The sequence below is a fragment of the Aspergillus campestris genome (assembly GCF_002847485.1).
Source record: "Aspergillus campestris IBT 28561 chromosome Unknown P168scaffold_4, whole genome shotgun sequence".
In the NCBI taxonomy this organism is placed as follows: domain Eukaryota; kingdom Fungi; phylum Ascomycota; class Eurotiomycetes; order Eurotiales; family Aspergillaceae; genus Aspergillus; species Aspergillus campestris.
Genome location: NW_020194339.1, coordinates 1,317,084 through 1,338,467, shown reverse-complemented (window position 1 = coordinate 1,338,467; position 21,384 = coordinate 1,317,084). Strand labels below are relative to the sequence as shown.

Below are 21,384 nucleotides of genomic sequence, written 5' to 3'. Positions count from 1 at the left end.
ATACCTACTCTTCACAGAGTATCAGAAACACAGCTGGGAATACCCCATACAGCACCTCGGTCCTTACCCCGCTCACCAGTCCGTCCCTTACTTCCAACCACAGGCACAACGCAGGTTCCGTGGGGTCCAGGAACATAACTGCCCCTACTGACAGTGAGTTCATCACCGGCGTATCCCTCGTGGCTTGCAGTCTGTACCTCATTGGACAGGACATCGCTAGTTCTGCAGGATGGTGCCTAGCTGCGCCGGAGGGTTTGAATAGGGCTAGCTTGGGTTATGGTACCATTAAGGATTTTGACAGATCCCGTCAGTCGACCTGATCATATCATAGCATTTAACCATCACAAGATAATTACACAAGGGCCATAGTCAATATCATGAGACAAGAGCATCTAGCTAGAATAATAGATGATCTCGTCACAGACTACCCATCGACCTAACCGAACCAGCTCCACCCAACCCACGAACCGATCCCTCCAACCTATCATAACCCCCCCCGGACGCCCGTGGAGAAAAGCCACTCGTACTGACTGGACCGTAATGTCCGAGATCAACGCCGTTTTTAACCTGTGCGGGGATGGATCGGCGGGGTTAGGTTCTGGTTGAGGATGAGGATGAGGATGTGGTTGTTAGTACCGAGTATTTATAATTCCTTTCTTGCCGGACTCGCCCCCGTCGTTCGTATACTGTATACTCTGTAGCGTGTATACATACAACATGCGTCTGTCTCTCGCCCTCCCGGCTCTGGCCCTCCCCCTGGCGACGTCTCTTAATATCGTCTCTTCCAATGACGATGGCTGGGCTGTATCCAATATTCGTGCGCTGCACGACGCGTTGACGGAGGCAGGGCACAAGGTGGTTCTGTCTGCGCCGGCTGAGAATCAGAGCGGAACTGGTATATCTCCCTCTCCTTCCCTGCATATCTCTCTCATTCCCCTGCAACCATGAAGAAGATATACTAATAGATAAAAAAAAGGCTCCCTAGATATCCCCCCCAAAGACCGCTCCAAACCCTGCCAATTCAACAGCTGTCCCGCCAATGGCCCCCCAACAGGGCACGACCCAGCCAACCCGCTCCTCAACTACGTCAACTCCTACCCCGTAACCTCCATGAAGCACGGTCTTCAGACCCTCGCGCCTCAATTCTTCGGCGAAGAAGGCACAGACCTCGCCGTCGCAGGGCCCAACGTAGGCTCCAACCTCGGCCTAGCAGTCTTCATCAGCGGGACCGTCGGGGCGGCGTCCTACGCCGTGAAAGAAGCGCACATCCCCGCCATCGCCTTCTCCGGCAAGACGGGCGATCCGACGGCGTGGAATGATACCCGTCCGGCCTACAGCGACGTGTACGCTAAGCTGGCGAGTAAGGTTACTACCGCTGTAGTGGGCGCCGGCAAGCCGTATTTGCCGGAGGGAGCGTTCCTGAATGTCAATTTCCCGGCGGTGGGCGAGGACGGGAGCTGTGGGAAGGTGGAGGATGTGACGTTTGTGTTGTCGAGGATTCTGGGCACGGCGGGAGAGGATGTTGAGACTTGTGGGAAGACGCGGCTGCCGACGGAGGGGTCGGTCATCCGGACGGAGGGATGCTACGGCAGCGTGTCCGTTGGCATGGCGGAGAATAAATTGGATGCGAATGCGACGGTGCAGGGGGTTGTGCTGGGGAGGTTGCAGGGGTTGTTGGAGTGTTTGCCTTGATATATAGTACTTGGATGCTGCGTGTCGTATGTCGTATATAGGGGTCCAGGGGATATCATAGTTAGTTTACGGAAACATTATTATCTTAATTGTTCAGCAGTAATTCAAAAACTATTGTTAACTATACCAAATATACAGCAATTATACATACCAAGGAGTCTAGGCCTACTATTCCAGGTACTATTCAACCAACGTCCTATCACCATCTGCTACAGCCGAGGATACGACGATCACCCCCACCCACGGCTCAACCCGCCATATAAAGAAACCGCTGCCCCAGCCTACCTGTCTCTCCTCTTATTAACTATCACTCAATTATTACACTACAACACCACTACATACACAATGATGATAATCCCCCTTCTAGCAGCCCTGGGCCTCGCCCACGCCGCCAGCATCGACCACGACAAAGTGCGCCCTCTCCCGCAAACCATCCCCGAGGGCGCCCAAGGCGAGCTCTACCTAGCGTATCAGCCGCGATTGAACGTCGTCAATGGCTGCGTGCCGTATCCTGCCGTCGACGCGGAGGGGAACACAGGGTTTGTCTCCCTCCTCCTATCTTTCCTCTAGTATACTATACCGTAATAAAATATATACTGAAAAAACCAACAGAGCAGGCCTAAAACCCACGGGCCCCACAAACTCAAGCTGCACCACCAGCGAAGGCCAAATCTACGTGCGCGCGCGCACCGACGCCGACAGCACCCGCACAGCCCTCATGTACTCATGGTACTTCCCCAAAGACGCAGCGTCCCCGGGCTCCGGCCACCGACACGACTGGGAAGGCACAATCGTGTGGGTGAGCTCGCCGACCTCCACATCGCCAGAGAACATCGAGGCAGTTTGCCCCTCCGCGCACGGCGAGTGGAACTGCGCGACGAAGGATGAGTTCTCGCTGGACGGGACGAACCCGCTGATTGAGTATCTGAGCCGTTGGCCGCTGAATCATCAGATGGATCTTACGGAGGAGGTGGGCGTGTTGCAGCCGTTGGTGGCGTGGGAGAGTCTGGAGGAGGGGGTGTTGAAGCCGTTGGCGGAGACGGATTTTGGGAGTGCGCATTTGCCGCTGAGGGATGGGAATTTTGCGGAGGATTTGGATTCGGCGATTTATTAGTTTGGGCTTATCTTTTTGTTTGTGTATGTGATATATTTGTATATATTGTCGCGATGTAAGAAGTTATAGAGTTACTCACGGAGCGCAAGAGTCTTGCAATCGATGTCTTTTGTAGCGGACTGCATTCACTTCCATATTGTATAGAGGATTTGTATCTATCATGTGTACATCAGTTGGTGTATAACTGATGCGACTGAACTACCTGATATAGACGCTAAGAAGAACAACGTACACCAGTAAGGCACTGCCATTGTCGAAAGTATCTTAAAACAAAACCTTCCTCGCCGCACCAATCCCCCGTAAATCCCATCGCTGAGGCGCCGTCCTCTCCATCCACTCCGACCAATCCCCCTTAAACGCGGGCCTCATTATCTGCGCATACTCCCAGTAGTCAGGGTACCAGCCCGCCCACTCCCAGTCCAACAGCCCAGTAACGCGGTTCTCTTCATCCACCATCACATTGCGAGGCGCAATATCGGCATGCGTGAAGACGGAGTGCTCAGACCGGGGTAGCATCCGGGGTAGCTGGTTCTTGTAACGAAGCCCTCCAAAGTGCAGGTACCGCTCATAGATGCGGGTGCGCACGTTGGTGTCGCTGAGGAGCGGGCGGGGAGGTTGCTAAAGGTCTTCGAGCATGGGATCGCATGAGGGAGAGCCGTCTGCGAGACATTGGTAGAGTTCGCTGAACTTTTGTGGATGGGCGATGGTGCGGAATTTGGCGACTAGATCCCATAGCTGGTAACAGATGGACTCTTTAGCGTCGTCGTCGAGCGTGTCCCATTCATCTGTCATGGGTATCCCGGGGGCAATGGTCATCCCGATGAGACCGTCTGGGGGGTTGGAGTCGCGTATATCGCATTGTTGTGGATCGGCGATCTCATTGACACGATGGAAGCTTGCGAAGAGCACTTCTGGACCAGGGACGTCGGTATTGTTGAAGACGAGTCGCATTGCTTCTGCTTCTGTGGGGAGCACGCCGGATCCTTCTTTTGTCACCCAGGCGATGTCCAATTGCAGGAGTAGTCTGCCCATCTGTTTGGATAGGACTTTGATGACCTCTTGACTCGGTGGGAGGGAGAGTGGATCTGTTGTTGACTGGCATGGGATTATGGTTGTGCCATCCCTGATGTAGTGTTGTCCCGCGTGGAGATTCTGTATGGTATATGGGAGGGGTGATGGTTCATCCATTTGATGACTGTTGTTTCTGGAGAGTGTCATTCATTGGCTTTATGTCACTAACAATATAAAGTTCAAGTTGGTGTATTCTGAAGTGAATGAAGTGGTCAGGCAGCTGCCACGGGAAGTGTGACTCTTTGTCTCATGCAGTCATTCCCGCATCATCACACAACCTAGAAACCTACATCTCAACCTCCCAACAACAATTCCCAACTAACACATCTCATTTCAACTCAACATCCTCCTCCTTAGACCATCATGGTTAACTACCCACCCTCAGAAACCCCAATAACAACCATCGGCCTACGCGAGATCTGCCACTTCAACGGCCACACCTTCAAACGGCTCCGAGGGACTCAACAATGGACAGAGACAACCACCAGCCATCCCTCTCCAAGCAATAACCCTCCAACCACACAGTCTCCACCGCTATACCTCTCTCTAGTCCAGCACGCCCAAGACGATGACGAACCCCTCCACTGGTCACTCTTCATAGCTTACGAAAACCAACCCGGCCACGAATACCAAGTCACCGGCGATGCAGAGCACATGACATACCAGCCGTCAAAAACCCACACCGACGTAGTCAACTCAGACTGGTTTCTGACCTTATACAATCTGGCCATCATCACAGAGGAGCAGAGTGAGGCTGTCAAGCAGGTCGCCGAGAGCGAGCAGCCTCCCTGGGCAAATAATCGGCGGGAGGTCACGGAGAATTGTCAGGGGTGGACGGTGCGAGTCATTGCCAGACTGGTGGATATTGGCATCGTGCCAATCGAGAAACTTGAGATGGCCAAGTCTATGGTCGAGCCTGTTTGAGCGAAGAAAGGGGGGGGAAGTTCATCATTATTACGCAGCAAAATTGTATTCGGGGCTTGGAGATTGTTCATTATGTTATTTGATGTATCTCAAAGCTATGGCTTATCTAGGTACGATGATTACCCGCCAGCGCTGTCAATTTATCTGCAGGCAATCAATAGCAAACATCAGGCAATATATTGCAAAACTTTTACACTAGGAAGGAATCAGGTTCAAAATGGTAGCGTCCAAGTTATGTCCGTAATTTTCATGCCTGGTCTGCCGCATTCGACGCCGGACAGTACCCCATGCCTGGCATCTATAAACATCCGGTTGATACCTCTCTCAATACCATCCTCCAATATGGATCGGTGCGGTCGAGACTTCTTGTCTAGGTAAAACATGTGAAATGATGGCCGTATTCATCCATCCATATTGTCTATGGTATAGTTTCGTGTTTTGCCAGGAGACATCGCCGAGCCACTCCATTCGCATTCTCGTTCGACGGTGAAAAGCTGGCCGACGTGATTATATTCGACCGATGACCGTGAACTGACCGGTCATGAAATCGTGAGTCGACGAGTATGATGGCTGACCCCTGGCCGCGTATTTTCAGCGCAGCGTGACAGGGGCATGAATGTAGCAAATCTGGACGTCATGATCTCTTAGGGAAGCGAAATATGTTGGACTCTGACCACTGGTGACAATGTTATATACTCGAGCATGTTTCATGTCTCGTATATGGTCTGTACATCGCGACTTTGGCCAATGAAGCCTGCATGTCAGCATAACCCTTCAATTCAGTCATGGAAAAATAATACCCAGAACAATGACACAAGGGTGCCAAAGAATCGGCGAAAAGCCGAACGCTAAGGTTCACCGGCCGACTAGCACCCCGCGCATGATGCCCTGAAATTCCAGAACCGGGCGATCCCAACTTGAAGGCTCATGGGTGTATTCCTCGGTACCTTTCCCTCTTCCTCATACCGGCATAGAAAAAAGAGACTTGACTAGCAATCGTATGGTATCACAACAATCTCGTCTTCCAAGACATATGCCGGATCATCGAAGAGGTGGACGATATCTGGTCGCCCACACAAATGGAATATGGTGCGATCTGGGCCGACCATCTGTGCACGCATCCCTAGATCGTCGTTAGACTTCAAGAGCAGTTGTATTTTGCTAGAACCCCTTTCTCATGTAGGCTTAGTACTGTCGTGTGAGATCCCAGCCAGAATGTGTGTCATCCTCTACTGTTATGCAAGACGCACGACGGAGCGTTGCGAACTATACGCGCGCATAGATATGGATACATTTCATGTTGTTGTGAGTCGACAATAGCCAGTTGATATGCTATACGCTGCTTTACATTGTATGTCGGGTCTGTAATGTACCCATCGCTTTCGATAGCCCAACGCGCTGCCTGTGATTGCGTTAGTCTCGAAATGGGTCGGAAAATTTTTCTGATCTTACTTGCCTTCTTTGAGCATGTGTATGTCACAATGTACTCCTCCAATGACATTGAGTTCGTATATCCTTTTTGCTAGCTCACTCCCTAGCGGATAACAAGTGTCCTTGGGATGATGGTTTTTGGATGTGGTTGTAAACTCATTTATATATAGCACCGGCTGAATTTGTTTGGCCGCAGTGAATAAAAGACAACCATGAAGCATTTCAACAGAGATGAATGCACAGAATTTCGATAGCGAAGGGACAACCGGAGATGAAGTAGGAGCTGGGTGCAAGAGACAAGACGGACATGTATACGACAGGAAGACCTTCGTCTGAATCTCCGTCGTAGAATTGGTAAAGGGCAACCGGACCAGCATTTCGCATCTTGGGTAGGACTGGGGTCCCATTTACTGCATGGATTCAATGCCTCCCACTTAGTTCTTCAATTAATCATTCTGTATAATTCATTACCTGCTCATCTTCCCGGAATCGGCGTCACAGCCACTGCATCAGAATACCGAATCGTTAATATGGTCAGGTTTGATATCACTGATATCCGAGCGAAACCGCTGTTTTAGAGTAAGGGATAATTCGAGGATCCATCAGCTCCACCGATATTGCGGACCGAGAGTCTCATCGGTGTCGATTGGGTGCTCAATATGCATTGAGAGTAGGATGCCCACGCCTGGAGATTCTCTCTGCTCTGTGGCTTCGCTGGAAGGCCCATGGACTTATCAAGGGATTCTATAGGCCCAAGGATATTTATGAAGATGACGCACTTCGTGGGCTTTTGCCCAGGCCCATAATCTGCTAGCCACTTTACCGGATCATTGAACGGCTCTATGGTCGGGCTGGATATGGCTGATATCCCCATTAAATGTGTCGAGAGACATATGTCATTTAAGAAAGCAGATGATGTTGAGGGCAAGTCCTGGTATAAGTATGTTAAGGAGGTTGATAAGGCGACAAAGAGGAAGTTCCAACAGTGTTTGCGTCATTATTGTTTGGCATGATCACTGAATGAAAAGCTTCACTGCTTCATTCACAGTTATATCAGGGACATATGTAGCCTATCACCGACAGTCTTTGCTAATATCAGATGATGGACAATGAATGGGCAAAATCTCTCATTCTTTCTGGACTGTCTGTGAAGCCAGTCCTATTCTTTCAAGAAACTTCCCCCCTGCGCGAAAGGTACAAAACAGCAGGCAAAGACATTCATACAGTGTCAATCACAAGGCTAATCATCGGGCCAATGAAATATACCAGCCACACGGACCTTTGTTGCACTTTCAACATGTGGGCAACCTTTCTAGAATGACGACGCGGGATTCCACCAGTAAGCCCTAGAATACAGGCAATTAACCCTTTTGGGTTATGATCAGGCGTCCAACCTGTTTGTGCCCGATCGCCTGCAGACAGCTGAATAGCTCGAGATACTAACCGGTCGTTGGCAGCCTTGGGAAAAGAGATTCTGTTTGTCAGGCTCTATATCGACCAGTCCTCCTGCTCTATTGAAATGTAGCATTTAGGATAACGCTTTTATACGTGGCGTTGAGTGTTCTATAGTGATACCCAAGCAGCATACCGTCCACCACCACTCGTACATGACGAACGAGGGAAGTGGTCGCTTGACGATCGGTATCCAATAACAATCCTTGTATTTCAACACCCCTAACAATAGGACATGGCCGTCATTTGGGGGCCATCGGGGTAGCATTGGCACCAGGCTGGCTCTTGTCGAAGGCTATTCTGCCAGCCCACCGACCCATGGCGCACTAACTTAACCCATTCAAGAGATGATCTCCTACCTATGCACTTGGTCTGCGCGATTTTCTTGGCTGCATAACCCTCATTGGTTGTCATGTCTGGGCGCCAAGTCGCTGAGAACAGGACCGTGGGTGAGGATCCGACCCCAGGATAGCTTCTCTGCAGAGGACATCAATCCTTCACCTTGCGGAGAAGAGGGTCCGGGGCGGGAAGGAATGCTCTTTCTCGCCTGCCCAAACGACGCCATGATCAAAAGCGGGTGGAAGGACGCCTTTCAGTCGAAGAACAGCCTCTATAAGCCTTAAACAAGATCGACATCAGACCAGACACTGCTAGACCGGGATGCCGCGCTTGGCGTGCATGTAGCCTTGCCCGATCTGACATCAACGGCGCTGATTCCTGGCCGCTCATGCGGTCTTTTCTCAGCCGGCTAAGTCCGCCATCTGGTGTTTGTATGGACCCCAATGCTCTTGGCCGGGGAAATGGGGTCTTTTCAGTGGAGATGGCTGAGAATTTGCCTCTGCGGAGTTCCAGTCAACCCCATGGGGAGAGGGGAGAGGGTAGGAGCTGTCAGACCGTCTGGGGTCTCCTGGTGGACGTTAAATGCATGACCCCCCTCCGCTGTGGATTATTCGTTCCCCTCAAGACCCAGCACTTGGTCTCCCTGCGTCCTCTTATTTGTCTATCACGCTGTGTGCTAGCAATCCCCGACGATTTGACCTACCTCATCCCCACCCCACCTACACTAACAGACTGGGCTGCAGATCAACCCATCCGGGGATCTGATCAGGTTCACCAAAATGGGCGAGAAACCGACCGATCCCGAGGCGCCTGTCCTGGCACAACAGGACGCCCACTCAGCGGTATGGATAGAGAAGGAGATCGGAGCTGAAGTTGCGCGCGAGTGGTCTCGCGATCCAGCCAAGAGTGTCGCCGCGCAAACCAGGCCGAAGAATCCCCTGGCCGAGCTGACCCAGGAGGAACTGTTCCGCGATGTCGAGCAGTTCGCGCACGAAAAAGAGCTTACCGATATCCTCGACTTGCTGAAGAAGGGTTCCTTAATTGCGCAGGATCCCAAGCGTTTTGAGGAGCTGCCCGAGCTGTCGGAGGAGGAGAAAGATGTGCTGCGCCGCGAGAAGACGCACCGGTGGAGTCAGCCGTTTATGATGTACTTTATGACCAGTATGTGCTCTCTACAGCTCCCATCGCTATGGAAATTGCCCCACTAACTGGTCACCAAGTTCTCTGCGCCGGATCGGTTCGTTCCAATTGATTTAGTAGCGCGGTGAACGTATTACTGACGGTTGTAGGCTATCGTGCAAGGCATGGATCAAACAGCCGTGAACGGTGCCCAAGAGTGAGGATTCTGCGCTAGATGAATGCATCCCATGCTAATCAATCGACCAGGTACTACTTTGAAGAGTTTAACCTGAAAGACCCCTGGCTCCAGGGTCTGGTGAACGGGGCGCCCTACCTATGCTCCTGTCTCATCGGGTGCTGGACGACCGCCCCGCTTAACCGCTGGTTCGGTCGTCGCGGGTGTATCTTCATCTCGTGTTTTGTCTCGTTCGCCTCTTCGTTCTGGATGGCGTGTGCGCACACCTGGTGGAATCTAATGCTCGGTCGCTTTCTGCTTGGGTTCGCCGTCGGTGCCAAATCCACGACTACCCCGGTGTACGGTGCCGAGTGCGCGCCTGCCAACATCCGAGGTATATCTCACTTGATATAGGGTGTCCGCTCGACAGCATACTAATTTCATTAGGTGCTCTCGTCATGATGTGGCAGATGTGGACAGCTTTCGGCATCATGCTGGGGTTTATCGCCAGTGTCGTCTTCATGGACGTTACGAACACTAACATCCCGGGTTTGAACTGGCGTCTTATGCTGGGGTCTACCGCCATTCCGTGAGTCCAACGCTCACCACGCAGTCTATTTTCTCGCTGATCAAGATAGGCCGATGTTTGTCTGTGCCCAGGTGTACTTCTGTCCCGAGTCTCCCAGATGGTACATGATCCGTGACCGCTATCGCGAAGCCTACCAGGCGCTTTGCAGTCTGCGTCCAACCGCGCTCCAGGCTGCCCGCGACCTCTACTATATCCACGTTGCACTGAAGCATGAGGAGAAGATGCGCGAAGGCAAGCAGCTCTGGCTGGAGATGTTTACGGTGCCGCGCAATCGGCGGGCAGCACAGTCGTCTTTCTTCGTCATGTTCATGCAGCAAGTACGTCGACCCCTTCCCCTCCAACCAGTTGCTTTGGAAATGTATACTGACATAGTCTCTAGTTCTGCGGTGTCAATGTAGTTCTTCCCCTGCTATAGAAAATGCGCCAAAGCTAACGATCCCAGGCTATCATGTACTACTCGTCGTCCATGTTCATCGGTGCAGGCTTCGATCTTCGCATGGCCCTCATCACATCGCTCGGCTGCGGCATCACCAACTGGCTGTTCGCCCTCCCAGCCGTCTACACGATCGACACCTTCGGACGACGCAACCTCCTCCTCACGACCTTCCCGCTGATGAGTCTCTGCCTGCTCTTCACGGGATTCTCCTTCTGGATCCCCGAAGGCAGCGAGGCCCGTCTCGCCTGTGTCGCCACCGGAATCTACCTCTTCATGATCGTCTACTCCCCAGGAGAAGGTCCCGTTCCATTTACATACTCAGCTGAAGCCTTCGTACATCTCCCCCCTAACCCAAACCATATACACATCGCTAATGCAAAGTTCATAGCCCCTCTACATCCGTGACATAGGCATGTCCTTCGCGACCGCCACCACCTGGGGTTTCAACTTCATCATCTCCCTGACATGGCCGGCGCTCGTCAAGGCCTTCACCCCGCAGGGTGCGTTCGGCTGGTACGCGGCGTGGAACTTCGCCGGCTGGATCTTTGCCTATTTCTGTCTGCCGGAGACGAAGGCGTTGTCCCTGGAAGAGCTGGATCAGGTCTTTTCTGTGCCGACCCGGAAGCATATGAACCATTATGCGGGGATGCTTCCGTGGTATTTCAAGAAGTATATTCTGCGCGGCGATGTGCCGCCCCAGAAGCAGTTGTATGATTATGAGTAGTCGGGTGTTGCTCGGAGCAAGGTACAGATGGAGCTGTGGAATTTCGGGCTGTAGGTGGATGATATGTTAATGTAGGGTGATGTATACTCGCTCATTATGTGATATGGATGATGCTGGTTGTTGACTAGCAATGGATGGTTGGTACTCTAGGATATCCGAAGTTAGGGCTTCTACTCTTCTATCCTAGCATCTCGGACTTATATATCTTGCATCACGAGAATCTGCACATCGTAATTTTGCAACAGAGCTCCTTTTGTTGACTCGCTTGAGATTGAACACAATGTATGAGGGATACCAATGACGATTGACATACTATGGATTAGATCCAACCCAAACTATATATTTTCCCCGCGGTGACGATTTTCCGACTCCACCTCATCACAACAAGTCTAAGCCCTATCTCTTGCCTATCAAGTCTAACAAATATGTAATGAATTTCCATATATCAAACCACCTTAATACAGGACAACAAGCTGCCAAACTCTCCCATGGGGGTCGGCACGCAGACCCTGCACAGGTGGGTCCAACCCTCTAGCGACCCATACATTATTGGAAGCCACAACCGGGTCGGATCCATCGCAGCGACTCTCATTCGCCCAGAAGGCACGATACTTCCATTTACATTATCAGACAGGACCCTCTTTACCCTCTTTTCTTCCCATTCCAGTTTCTGGGGTTCTCGTTGCCATTAGGTAACAAGTGGGCCACCGCCAGCTGGGAGCTCGAACTGAGATTTCTCTCCCGCGTCGATATAATGCTTCCAGATGACTCACTCACTCACAGCCTGAGGTTGGTTGGAATGGATCGAAGTTTCTGACGTTGCTTGCGCCTATTGTTGGATATTTGTAGATTTGCCTAGTACCACTACTAGTGAACTGATCTACCAACCATGGCTGATGCAGCCGCCCCCGACCCCTATAAGCACACCTCCGACGGAGATGCCGAGAAGCACGAAGAGGCTCTCCCCGCGTTTCTGGATGCGTTTGGAGACGAGGAGGATGCAGAGGTGAAGTACAAGGTGCTGAGTTGGTGGTATGTACCCACCCCTTCCCTCCCTCTTGCGAGAATCATGCTAAACAACACGACGACAGGCAATGCGGCTTCCGTGAGATTCTACCAAACATCTAACCCGCGATGATCTAACCATTGTAGTCATGGTCGCCGAAACCGTCTCCCTGGGGATTCTGTCGCTCCCTGCCGTTGTTGCCCAGCTCGGCCTCGCGCCGTATGATTGCCATGCCCCTGCCATTAAGATGCGCGTAGATAATGCAGGCTAACTAATCTCAGATCAATCGTGCTAATGCTCGTCATCGGTCTAATCGCCACTTACACCGGCTACGTGATCGGCCAGTTCCGCTGGGCCTACCCGCATGTCCAGAACATGGCTGACGCCGGCGAGGTCATCTTCGGGAGCATCGGACGCGAGGTCTTCGGCATGGGCCAGCTGCTGCTGATCATCTTTATCATGGCGAGCCATCTGTTGACCTTTTCCGTTGCTATGAACTCTATCACGGACCATGGGACATGCACGATCGTGTTCGGGGTGGTCGGCTTGCTGATTTCGTATATCCTGTCGCTGCCGCGTACGTCGACGAATGTCTCGTACTTGTCTGTTGCTTGTGAGTTTATCTTAACCTCTTATACTCCCTACCGTGGGGGTTAGTAGCTAATGGGATGGGCAAATGCAGCATTCCTGAGTATCTTCACCGCTGTCTTGATCGCCATGATTGCCGTCGGCATCGACAAGCCTTGGACCGGGCCGCTGAACGCTACTGTCGAAACGAGTCTGTATAAGGCATTCTTGGCCGTGTGCAACATTGTCTTTTCTTTCTGTATGTCTCAAGAACGACCTTCCTTTACAAAAGAGGAAAGAAGACAGTCATGGGTTACCACTAATCAACCGATAGGTGGACACGTCGCATTCTTCGGATTCATGTCCGAACTCAAAGACCCCAGAGAGTATCCCAAGGCCCTCTTTCTGCTACAGGGCACCGACATCTGTCTGTACATCGTTACGGCCGTCGTTATCTACTGCTATGCGGGTGACAACGTCGCATCGCCCGCGCTGGGGTCTGCTACCCCTATTGTGCGCAAGGTTGCGTATGGTATTGCTTTGCCAACTGTGTGTTTCTCCCTCGCTCCCTCTATTTCTTGTTATATCGTTCTTGAACTACTAGAACTGAACTAATGAACGAGTAGATCATCATCGGCGGAGTCGTCAACGGCCACGTCGCCGCCAAATACGTCTACGTCCGACTCTTCCGTAACAGCGACCGCATGCACAAGACGGATCTCTTTGCCATGGGGTCGTGGGTGGGTATCGCGTTCGTGCTGTGGGTTGTGGCGTGGGTTGTGGCCATGGCAATTCCTGTGTTCAATGAGTTGCTCAGTTTGATTGTATTCATTCCTTCCTCCCTTCTTCCCAGAACACCAATGACAATAGACAATGCTAACTGGACCAAAGGCCTCCCTCTTCGCAAGCTGGTTTACCTGTATGTCTCTATCTTCCCCCCTCTTACTTCTCTCCCCAGAGCAATAACTAACCAACGAACCAAGTCGGCTTCACCGGCCTCTTCTGGCTATACATCAACAGGGATCAGCTATTCGCGACCCCCGCCAAGATCGCCATGACTGTGATCAACACCATCATTATCGGAATCGGGCTCTGCGTGGTACGTTCGCATCTACATGGAAGAGTAAATCGTCTACTGACACCAGAATCTAAAATAGTGCGGTCTGGGGTTGTATGTCTCTGGTCGAGCATTGCATGAAAATCCTAGCAGTGCGGCGTTTAGCTGTGCGAATAACGCGTGATGGGGAGTATATTTTTGTGGGACTGCTTTTGGGACAATGTTCTCTACTGGGTCATGCTGTAGGTTTAGTAGGGGTTGTATATTGATGCTGATGACCTCACCGTGCTGGATAATGTGTGGGTCATGGAGTGGCTATAGATCGAGATATTTATATTTGTATGCTTTATTTGATTCTTACTTCAGTTTTGTACAATTGTCGTATATTATGTGACCGTATATAGATTTTGGATCATGTGAAGGATGTTGATATGCCCATGTGATCAACTCTAGCCCTAACAATATAGAGCATGCAACACTCCTTATCCAACCAAAAAGCTCCTCATCAAACCCGTCAGCTTCAGACTCTCACCGCTGTATATCAAGTATGGTATTTCCCCGGAAATAACAATCTGCAATACAATCGCCAGCTGGACTCTCCAGGCCTGCCAAGCATGCCCAGTATGCCCAGTATGCCCAGGACTTGGCAGCATGTCGGGCGATAGCAACGGGGGCACTCTGTAATAGCCAGAAATGTCAAGACCGGTAAAGCAATGTGGTAGGCACTGGAAATACTAGTGGTTCAAAGAATATCTACTTGATCTGCCAGCTTATGTTCACTGGAGTACTTGTGCACAAGGAGGTATACTTTCAGTCCGGGAAGGGTTGGCTAAAGGGCAACCTCGTAAATCCAAAATTCATAGACTTGTTGATGACAAGCCGTATGAGGGACTATCAAATAGTCTCTTATGGATGATTTCAGAGTTGTTATTGTCGTTGTTGTTGTTGTTGTTGAATGGTGAGACATGCAATCGGGCAGCATGTCACCTGACTCGCACAGCTTTCTCACGAAGACTATTAGATTGACCCTTCATTTTTTGCAAATATTCTATAACCTTTTCACAGTATCGATCATCATCAAATCCATCAATATTTATCAATATTTAGACCATTTCCATAGATCCTTCCTCAGCAGCGAATAGCAAGAGCACGTCACCCCACGTGCAATCATCCTAGCAAGCGCATCTACAATAGGGAAGCTAGACGATGATCATCGTCGAGACGCCCGCTATATGCCTCACCCAGTACAAGTAGTGTCAATCTCAGACATATCTACTGCCCAGCGACCTCCTTCTACGCGATGTCCGGCAGGTTTTGCGACGCAATGAGGCAGGAGTCTTGGGAATCAATCAGCCCCGTGGGGTTACTGATAAGAGCAGACCTGGAGCAGCTTGGCGATGCGTGTTTTTTACGGCAAGTATGGCGCAAACAGGGCAAACCCTGGTTTTAGCCTCATGGTCAACATTGAAAACAATGTTGGATGTGTGGGCTGTCAAGATAATTCCGTTACTCGGACTGGACTGGCTTGGCGCAATCGTGGCGATGCAGCTTGGGGCTCCATATTTTTCCCGCTGCCAAGTTGTACCAGGCACGCGGAGGTCCCAGGATAGCTCTAAATGGAACAACCATGGGCGTCTCATTCGCTGCATTTATGCCGCAGGCCAAGTCAATTCGCGGTCTTGTCCTCCGCTCGGCGGCGAGCGGGGTTTTTGCTCACGGGCTCGTCCACTCCTGCCAAGCACGGCGGACCTTCTTCTTTTTTTTTTCTCTCGAAACCTTTGGGGATAATCGAATAACGCAAGTAGTATGTGTCTCAGTACGTTGTGCACGAGGCTATTCCGTGAAAGAATGGAGTCGGACAAAACACATGGTAGAATGTCCGTCTGCAGCTGAGGAGAAGCCGCATGCTCTATATACAATGGCCACCCGTCACCCCCAGACCTTCTCCCCTCCCACAAGAGCTAAGTATTGGAGGATAGATGGAGCTCTATCTAAAGCATCGAAGAGTCTTCCCATTAAGAAATTTTCTATTTTGTTGCAGCGTACCTCTCACCCCCCCGGCTACTAACCAATGGTGTCCAACATAAGAACGAGTTGACAGAAGAGGAAGGCTGAGAAAGCCATCCCTCGCTTCTCTTTCTCCTTTTTCAATCGCCTGTCTCTGCTACATCGAGAATGCACCAAATCTCTGGGCACATATATGCCGAGAGCTTGGCCCCGGATTCATGGAGCCACTTCGATAGGACGTCCCTTCAATCAGATCGTAGGATCCAGCCTGCACTGCCTGGTTCTGTGAGTGTCATCCATCAGTTTACTGGTTCCCAGACTGGTAATCTCGCTTCAGACCCGTCTGCATAGACTCCGTGCGCCGAGACTTATGACGCATGTATTCCATGTCGCGAGATTGGAGTGGATCGAGTGCTACCCTTCACGTGGACATGGAGTGCCCAGCCATCAGGGTCAAATTATAAAGCTGGTCTATCCCTCCGCTGGAATGACTTAGATGCCGATTCAATATAACACCCGCCGGTCAGAACGCACCAGGACAGCGGACTCAGCCAATACCCGCATCTCCGCCTGGAACCTCTCCGGTGATTGAACTTCGTTTACACTGCTCACGCGTTAGACATCGTCATCATGTCTGAAGTGGTTCCATCCTTTGTTGGCCTTTCTGGTCAGAGGCTACTCGTGTCCATCACCTTTGCTGCCACGATGGGTTTCCTCCTATTTGGCTATGACCGTATGGCGTGATCTACTCTATGCCCCATGGATACCGCTGACCAGTCTGTAGAGGGTGTAATGAGTGGTATCATCGATGCGAAGCCTTTCAACGACGTTTTCACTGCCACCAGGGATAACTCAACCATGCAAGGTGTGGTCACTGCTATTTACGAGCTTGGTATACACCCCTTTGCAGACGCGAAAGAAAGCTTGCTAACTTTTCAGGCTGTCTTGGGGGCGCTCTCTTTATCCTTGCCTGTGGGGACTGGCTAGGCCGTCGCTGGTCCATCATGTTAGGCGCCACCGTCATGCTCATCGGGGTGATAATGCAGGTGACTTCATTCCCAAAGCATCTCCCCCTGGCCCAATTCTGTATCGGTCGTGTGGTCACTGGCATTGGAAATGGCATGAACACCTCGACGATACCTACTTACCAGGCCGAATGCTCGCGTACCTCCAATCGCGGTCTGCTCATCTGTATTGAAGGTAGCACCGTTGCCATTGGGACTCTTATCTCCTACTGGGTAAACTTTGGCTGCATGTATGGACCACCGGACCTCACTTGGCGGTTCCCCATTGCATTCCAGTGTGTGTTCGGTCTCATCATCATCGGCACTATGTGGTTCCTTCCCGAGTCACCGCGCTGGCTCTTCACCCAAGAGCGATATGAGGAGGGCGAAGAGGTCATCGCTGCCCTCCAGGGCAAGCCAGTCAACCATCACGACGTGCAGCTGCAGAAGAACATTATCATGGACTCGCTACGTGCTTCGGGCATGATGGGGGGCGGCAGCACGCCCCTGTCAGCGGTGTTCACCGGCGGCAAGACGCAGCACTGTCGCCGCATGTTGTTGGGCGCGTCATCGCAATTCTTCCAGCAAATTGGCGGCTGCAACGCAGTCATATATTACCTACCGGTGCTGTTCAAGAAGTCGCTTGGTCAGACCGAGTTCTTGTCCATGATCCTGGGTGGTGTCAACATGATCGTGTACTCGATATTCGCCTGCTCGTCCTGGTTTCTGATCTCCTACGTGGGCCGCCGCCGCCTCTTCCTAGTGGGAGCCGCCGTCCAAAGCCTGTCCATGGTGCTCACCTTTGCCTGCTTAATTCCCGGAGGCACAGAGCCGGCCAAGGGCGCTGCCGTGGGCTTGTTCACCTTCATCGCGGCGTTCGGCGCTACCTGGCTGCCACTACCATGGCTGTATCCGGCGGAGATCTCCCCAATCAAAACACGAGCCAAGGCGAATGCCATCTCGACGTGCACCAACTGGACCTTCAACTTCCTCATCGTGATGGTGACGCCTATCATGATTCGCGACATTAGCTGGGGGACGTACCTCTTTTTCGGCGCCATCAATGCAAGCTTCGTGCCGTTTATCTACTTCCTGTATCCGGAGACGGCGGGCCGCAGTTTGGAAGAGATTGACCTGATCTTCGCCAAGGGGTACTTGGAGAAAATGAGCTACGTTCGCGCGGCGAAGGAGCTGCCGCAATTGTCGGATGAAGACATCGAGCGCGTCGCCCTGGAATTCGGATTCGGCGGGTCGGGCAGCGAGACAACGGCCAAGGCCGGCGGTGACAGCAGTACGGAGTCGAATGGGGGGTCAGGAGAGGCCGAGAAGGTTTAGCCATCGGTTGATATCTCTGTTAAGATCTAATTATCGGGTTCAAATTGACGTTATGCCATGCCGATGGATCATGGAATATAGACCGCTTGTGTATCATATTATATTCCACCGCTATTCAATCTGCAGCAGACTATTTTTTCTGGCCAATGACTGACCAAATGACACTGTTGATGGACCATCAGGGGACGCTATCGGGACTCGATGAGGAAGCAGGGATCGAGAGAGGATGTATTGGGCAAGAGCGAGAATCGATGATGGTTCCCTCTCATCATGGCGGGCCGTAAAAATGTCTTTCGATATCGAGATCACTTTGTTTCGTGGTGTGTATCACTCATCATTCTTCCGTTCGAACAAGATAATTTATATTACTACTATATTACTACAAGATGGCTCACCTTATCGGAGCTGACCCTTTCAATTCCGGCTTCGACGCTCTCGTCGAGGAACAACTGGCAAGGTGGCACATCCCAGGGATCAGCATCGGTGTGGTAAATGGCCATAAAAACTATTTCAAGGTACCCCTATCTTCCATTCCTGGCCCAGAACCTATGAAATAACGACGTATATAGCAGTACGGCTTTGCCAGGCTGCCCGACAAACCCATGAGAGCACACACTCTCTTCCCCACCAGCGGCACCACCAAGAGCTTTACCGCAGCGATCATGGCAACGGTCATCGATGACCCCAGAAAAGTACGCGATGACCTGAGCAACGTACGGGGCCCCGTTCAGTGGAATACGCCTATCGCGACGCGGATACCCGCCCATTTTGTTCTCTCTGACGAGCACGCTACCACCGTTACCACCATTGAGGATGCCTTGTCCCATCGCAGCGGACTCCCAAACCTGCAGCTCGCCGAGGCCCTACGCAATCCTGCTCTGATTATCGAGGACCTGGTCCGTCTTCTACGGCATATTCCACTCGCACCTGATCCAGATCACCGACGCTTCGAGTACTCCAACGAGTCCTATCAGGTCATCTCTCACCTTCTCCAGCGAGTGACAGAAACGCCGTTAGAGGACCTCCTACGTACGGAAATTTGGCGTCCGCTCAACATGGACAGCACCTACTTCTCGATTGATGACGTCAAGCTCAGCCAGAATCCCGTCGATCGACTGGTCCAAGGCTACACCTGGAATGAAAGATCTCGACAATACATCCCCGAAGACTATAGGTACTGCGCTGCCACTAGTGGTGCTGGCGCCATGGTCAGCTCGGCCACGGACTACGCCAAGTGGCTGCGCTGTTTGCTTTTCGAGTCGTCGCCGCTCTCCCCAGCCGTGCACCGCGCCATCAAGTTCCCCCGCATCATTGTCGAGCGCGGGACGGCCTTCGACCACTTCCTCACACCCGAGCAGTCCTACCACCTATATACGCTCGGCTGGTTCCTTGACAGCTACCGGGGGTGCCGCTGTACTGGCACACTGGCAGTCAGCTCGGCGCCGCCGTCATCGTAGGCTTTCTTCCGTCGCTCAAATTCGGGTTCACAATCATGGCCAACACGCAGCCCATGCGATACACCCAGATGGTACTCTGTGCATTCATTCCTTCTGGACCGTCGCCTTGGTGTCGCCAACCCAGCCAATTCGATGATCCGATTCGTCGATAAAGCCATGAGAGAGGCCAGTCAAAAAGCGCCCAACCACTTGGCCCGTGTCGAGCACCCACTTCCTCCCTCGCTGCCCTTGGACCAATATGGGGGCACTTACCAGCACCCCGGGTTCGGGAAGATCACTCTCACGGGCAAGAACGGCGCCCTCCACTCGGACCTGACGGATCGCATCTGCCGGTCTCTCATCCGATTGAACCCCCTCTCGGGGGAGTTCTTTATCGCGAAACAGTCAACGGTGAGCGGTCGATGGGCAAGCTTCGACTCGGCACTCGTGGAGTTTGAGGTCGGGCTCGAGGGGATCGCGGAGCGTATGGCGATCCATTCGCCTACCTTTCCGGGGAAGAAGGTCTGGTTTGCCCGGATGGAAGAGGGGCCTTTTAGATACCACCATCGCTAGTCCTCTTGCTCGAGATTCGTTGGTCGAGTCGATCGCCAGTCTCCCACTCGCTGGTCTAAATATCGCTATTGCGTTAGGTCGAAGTGCTTGGGATTGATCAATAACAAGTTGCTTTCGTTCAATAGTCCGATTTATAGTCGAATGTCTGGAAATCACATTCAATGCGTAGTAGACTATCCACGACTGTATGACCCTGACACTAAATCACGTATCACCTACCCACAGACCCACAAATTGTAGAGCACCAAGATCACACAAGATCGTCTCCCAAACAGCCTTGTAAAAGCTAATTAAAGAAAAAATTGTATATAATTGAACAGTATATATAGATAGACGCAGGACCCTGGCCCCCACGCTGAGCAAAACCTACGGCCTGGCCAATCAGGGGATGCTTACTGGGGGGGAGATGGGGCGTCGAATGCGCCTTGGCTTTGGAATAGGTTTAGTGGGGTTTGAAAGGGGGAGGGATCAGCGGTGGGGTGGTAGAGATGGCTGTGATGAAGATGACGATGGTGATTATGGTTCTGGTTCTGGTTGTTGGTTATGGCTGAGTGTATGGTCTATTTAAAGGACTGAGGAACTTCTTCAGGCTTGAGCTTTAAATTCTTGCATTATTCCTGCTCACATCTTACTACACCACTACTGCCCTGCTGGCAAAACTTCTTTCATATATATATTGGCATATTGAAATAATTGATTGAATGATTGATTGACATGGCCACCTCCACCACATACTACGGCCCCGGGGGCATCCCCGGCTTCTACGGCGCCGCGTCTACCCAACAAAGCGACCCCATCCCATATCTCCCAAACTACATCGCTTCATGTGAACAACAACAACAACAACAACAACAACAACAACAACAACAACAGCCACAGCAACAACAATCCCAATCTGGTGCATCCACAACCCACCCCTACAGCCCCGACTCCTACCCGACCCAGTTCCCGATCATGATCCAGCCGGATACCCCCTCTACCTCCTTTGGGCAAAGGTCAGGGCCGGAGTCAGTGGCAGAGCTGAAACCTGGGCAGCAAGACGAGCGCGGACTAAACCCCATCATGCAAAAGGTAGCAGGCACGTTTGGTGTCGTGGGGGGTAAAGATGCCGGGACGGCGGAGTTGTTGTTTATGTTGGGGAAGAAGGCGTATGTTTCCCTTGATTTTGTTTCGTCTTCTGTTTCTTTTGTCGGAGTCGACACTGACGCTTTAATTGATATGAAGGTTTAAAAAAGCAATAGAAGCTAGGCCAGCCCGTGCGAGGAATAGTGCTATCATTAGCAGCAGCAGCAGCAGCAGCAGGAGCAACACCTCGCAGAACTGGCAGACACTT

The 21,384-nt window shown here is 51.7% G+C and overlaps 8 protein-coding genes across 8 annotated transcripts; 7 read left to right on the top strand and 1 right to left on the bottom strand.

Moving 5' to 3' along the window:
• The first annotated feature begins 519 nt into the window (after positions 1 to 519).
• Positions 520 to 1,762, top strand: P168DRAFT_130595 (5'/3'-nucleotidase SurE). The gene is made up of 2 exons (XM_024832681.1): positions 520 to 895; positions 977 to 1,762. Exons 1-2 carry the CDS (start codon positions 718 to 720, stop codon positions 1,690 to 1,692), a joined length of 894 nt encoding a protein of 297 aa, XP_024694369.1. The 5' UTR covers positions 520 to 717; the 3' UTR covers positions 1,693 to 1,762.
• Positions 1,763 to 2,015: 253 nt separating this feature from the next.
• Positions 2,016 to 2,840, top strand: P168DRAFT_326092 (NPP1 family protein). The gene is made up of 2 exons (XM_024841081.1): positions 2,016 to 2,231; positions 2,305 to 2,840. Exons 1-2 carry the CDS (start codon positions 2,038 to 2,040, stop codon positions 2,804 to 2,806), a joined length of 696 nt encoding a protein of 231 aa, XP_024694368.1. The 5' UTR covers positions 2,016 to 2,037; the 3' UTR covers positions 2,807 to 2,840.
• A 230-nt stretch (positions 2,841 to 3,070) lies between these two features.
• On the bottom strand, positions 3,071 to 4,065 carry P168DRAFT_326091 (aminoglycoside phosphotransferase family protein; the record flags this gene model as incomplete). Its single annotated transcript, XM_024841080.1, has 2 exons — positions 3,495 to 4,065; positions 3,071 to 3,401 (listed from the first exon to the last, which is right to left on the bottom strand). Exons 1-2 carry the CDS (start codon positions 4,022 to 4,024, stop codon positions 3,071 to 3,073), a joined length of 861 nt encoding a protein of 286 aa, XP_024694367.1. The 5' UTR covers positions 4,025 to 4,065.
• An 84-nt stretch (positions 4,066 to 4,149) lies between these two features.
• P168DRAFT_289203 (uncharacterized protein) lies at positions 4,150 to 5,001 on the top strand. Its single transcript, XM_024836945.1, has one exon. The coding sequence runs from the start codon at positions 4,241 to 4,243 to the stop codon at positions 4,799 to 4,801; it is 561 nt and encodes a 186-aa protein (XP_024694366.1). The 5' UTR covers positions 4,150 to 4,240; the 3' UTR covers positions 4,802 to 5,001.
• A 3,801-nt stretch (positions 5,002 to 8,802) lies between these two features.
• P168DRAFT_234144 (sugar porter family MFS transporter) lies at positions 8,803 to 11,066 on the top strand (the record flags this gene model as incomplete). Its single annotated transcript, XM_024833401.1, has 9 exons — positions 8,803 to 9,184; positions 9,244 to 9,260; positions 9,313 to 9,359; positions 9,410 to 9,711; positions 9,765 to 9,906; positions 9,956 to 10,223; positions 10,286 to 10,300; positions 10,349 to 10,675; positions 10,731 to 11,066. The coding sequence occupies 9 exons, from the start codon at positions 8,803 to 8,805 to the stop codon at positions 11,064 to 11,066; spliced, it is 1,836 nt and encodes a 611-aa protein (XP_024694365.1).
• An 801-nt stretch (positions 11,067 to 11,867) lies between these two features.
• P168DRAFT_341356 (amino acid transporter) lies at positions 11,868 to 13,912 on the top strand. The gene is made up of 10 exons (XM_024841800.1): positions 11,868 to 12,098; positions 12,158 to 12,171; positions 12,219 to 12,291; positions 12,354 to 12,685; positions 12,755 to 12,898; positions 12,974 to 13,188; positions 13,266 to 13,463; positions 13,531 to 13,558; positions 13,623 to 13,738; positions 13,797 to 13,912. The coding sequence occupies exons 1-10, from the start codon at positions 11,956 to 11,958 to the stop codon at positions 13,878 to 13,880; spliced, it is 1,347 nt and encodes a 448-aa protein (XP_024694364.1). The 5' UTR covers positions 11,868 to 11,955; the 3' UTR covers positions 13,881 to 13,912.
• Positions 13,913 to 16,232: 2,320 nt separating this feature from the next.
• Positions 16,233 to 18,184, top strand: P168DRAFT_250646 (general substrate transporter). Its single transcript, XM_024834227.1, has 3 exons — positions 16,233 to 16,436; positions 16,488 to 16,595; positions 16,643 to 18,184. Exons 1-3 carry the CDS (start codon positions 16,334 to 16,336, stop codon positions 18,040 to 18,042), a joined length of 1,611 nt encoding a protein of 536 aa, XP_024694363.1. The 5' UTR covers positions 16,233 to 16,333; the 3' UTR covers positions 18,043 to 18,184.
• A 244-nt stretch (positions 18,185 to 18,428) lies between these two features.
• On the top strand, positions 18,429 to 20,051 carry P168DRAFT_309979 (beta-lactamase/transpeptidase-like protein; the record flags this gene model as incomplete). Its single annotated transcript, XM_024839358.1, has 3 exons — positions 18,429 to 18,557; positions 18,612 to 19,447; positions 19,568 to 20,051. The coding sequence occupies 3 exons, from the start codon at positions 18,429 to 18,431 to the stop codon at positions 20,049 to 20,051; spliced, it is 1,449 nt and encodes a 482-aa protein (XP_024694362.1).
• Between the last annotated feature and the right edge of the window lie 1,333 nt (positions 20,052 to 21,384).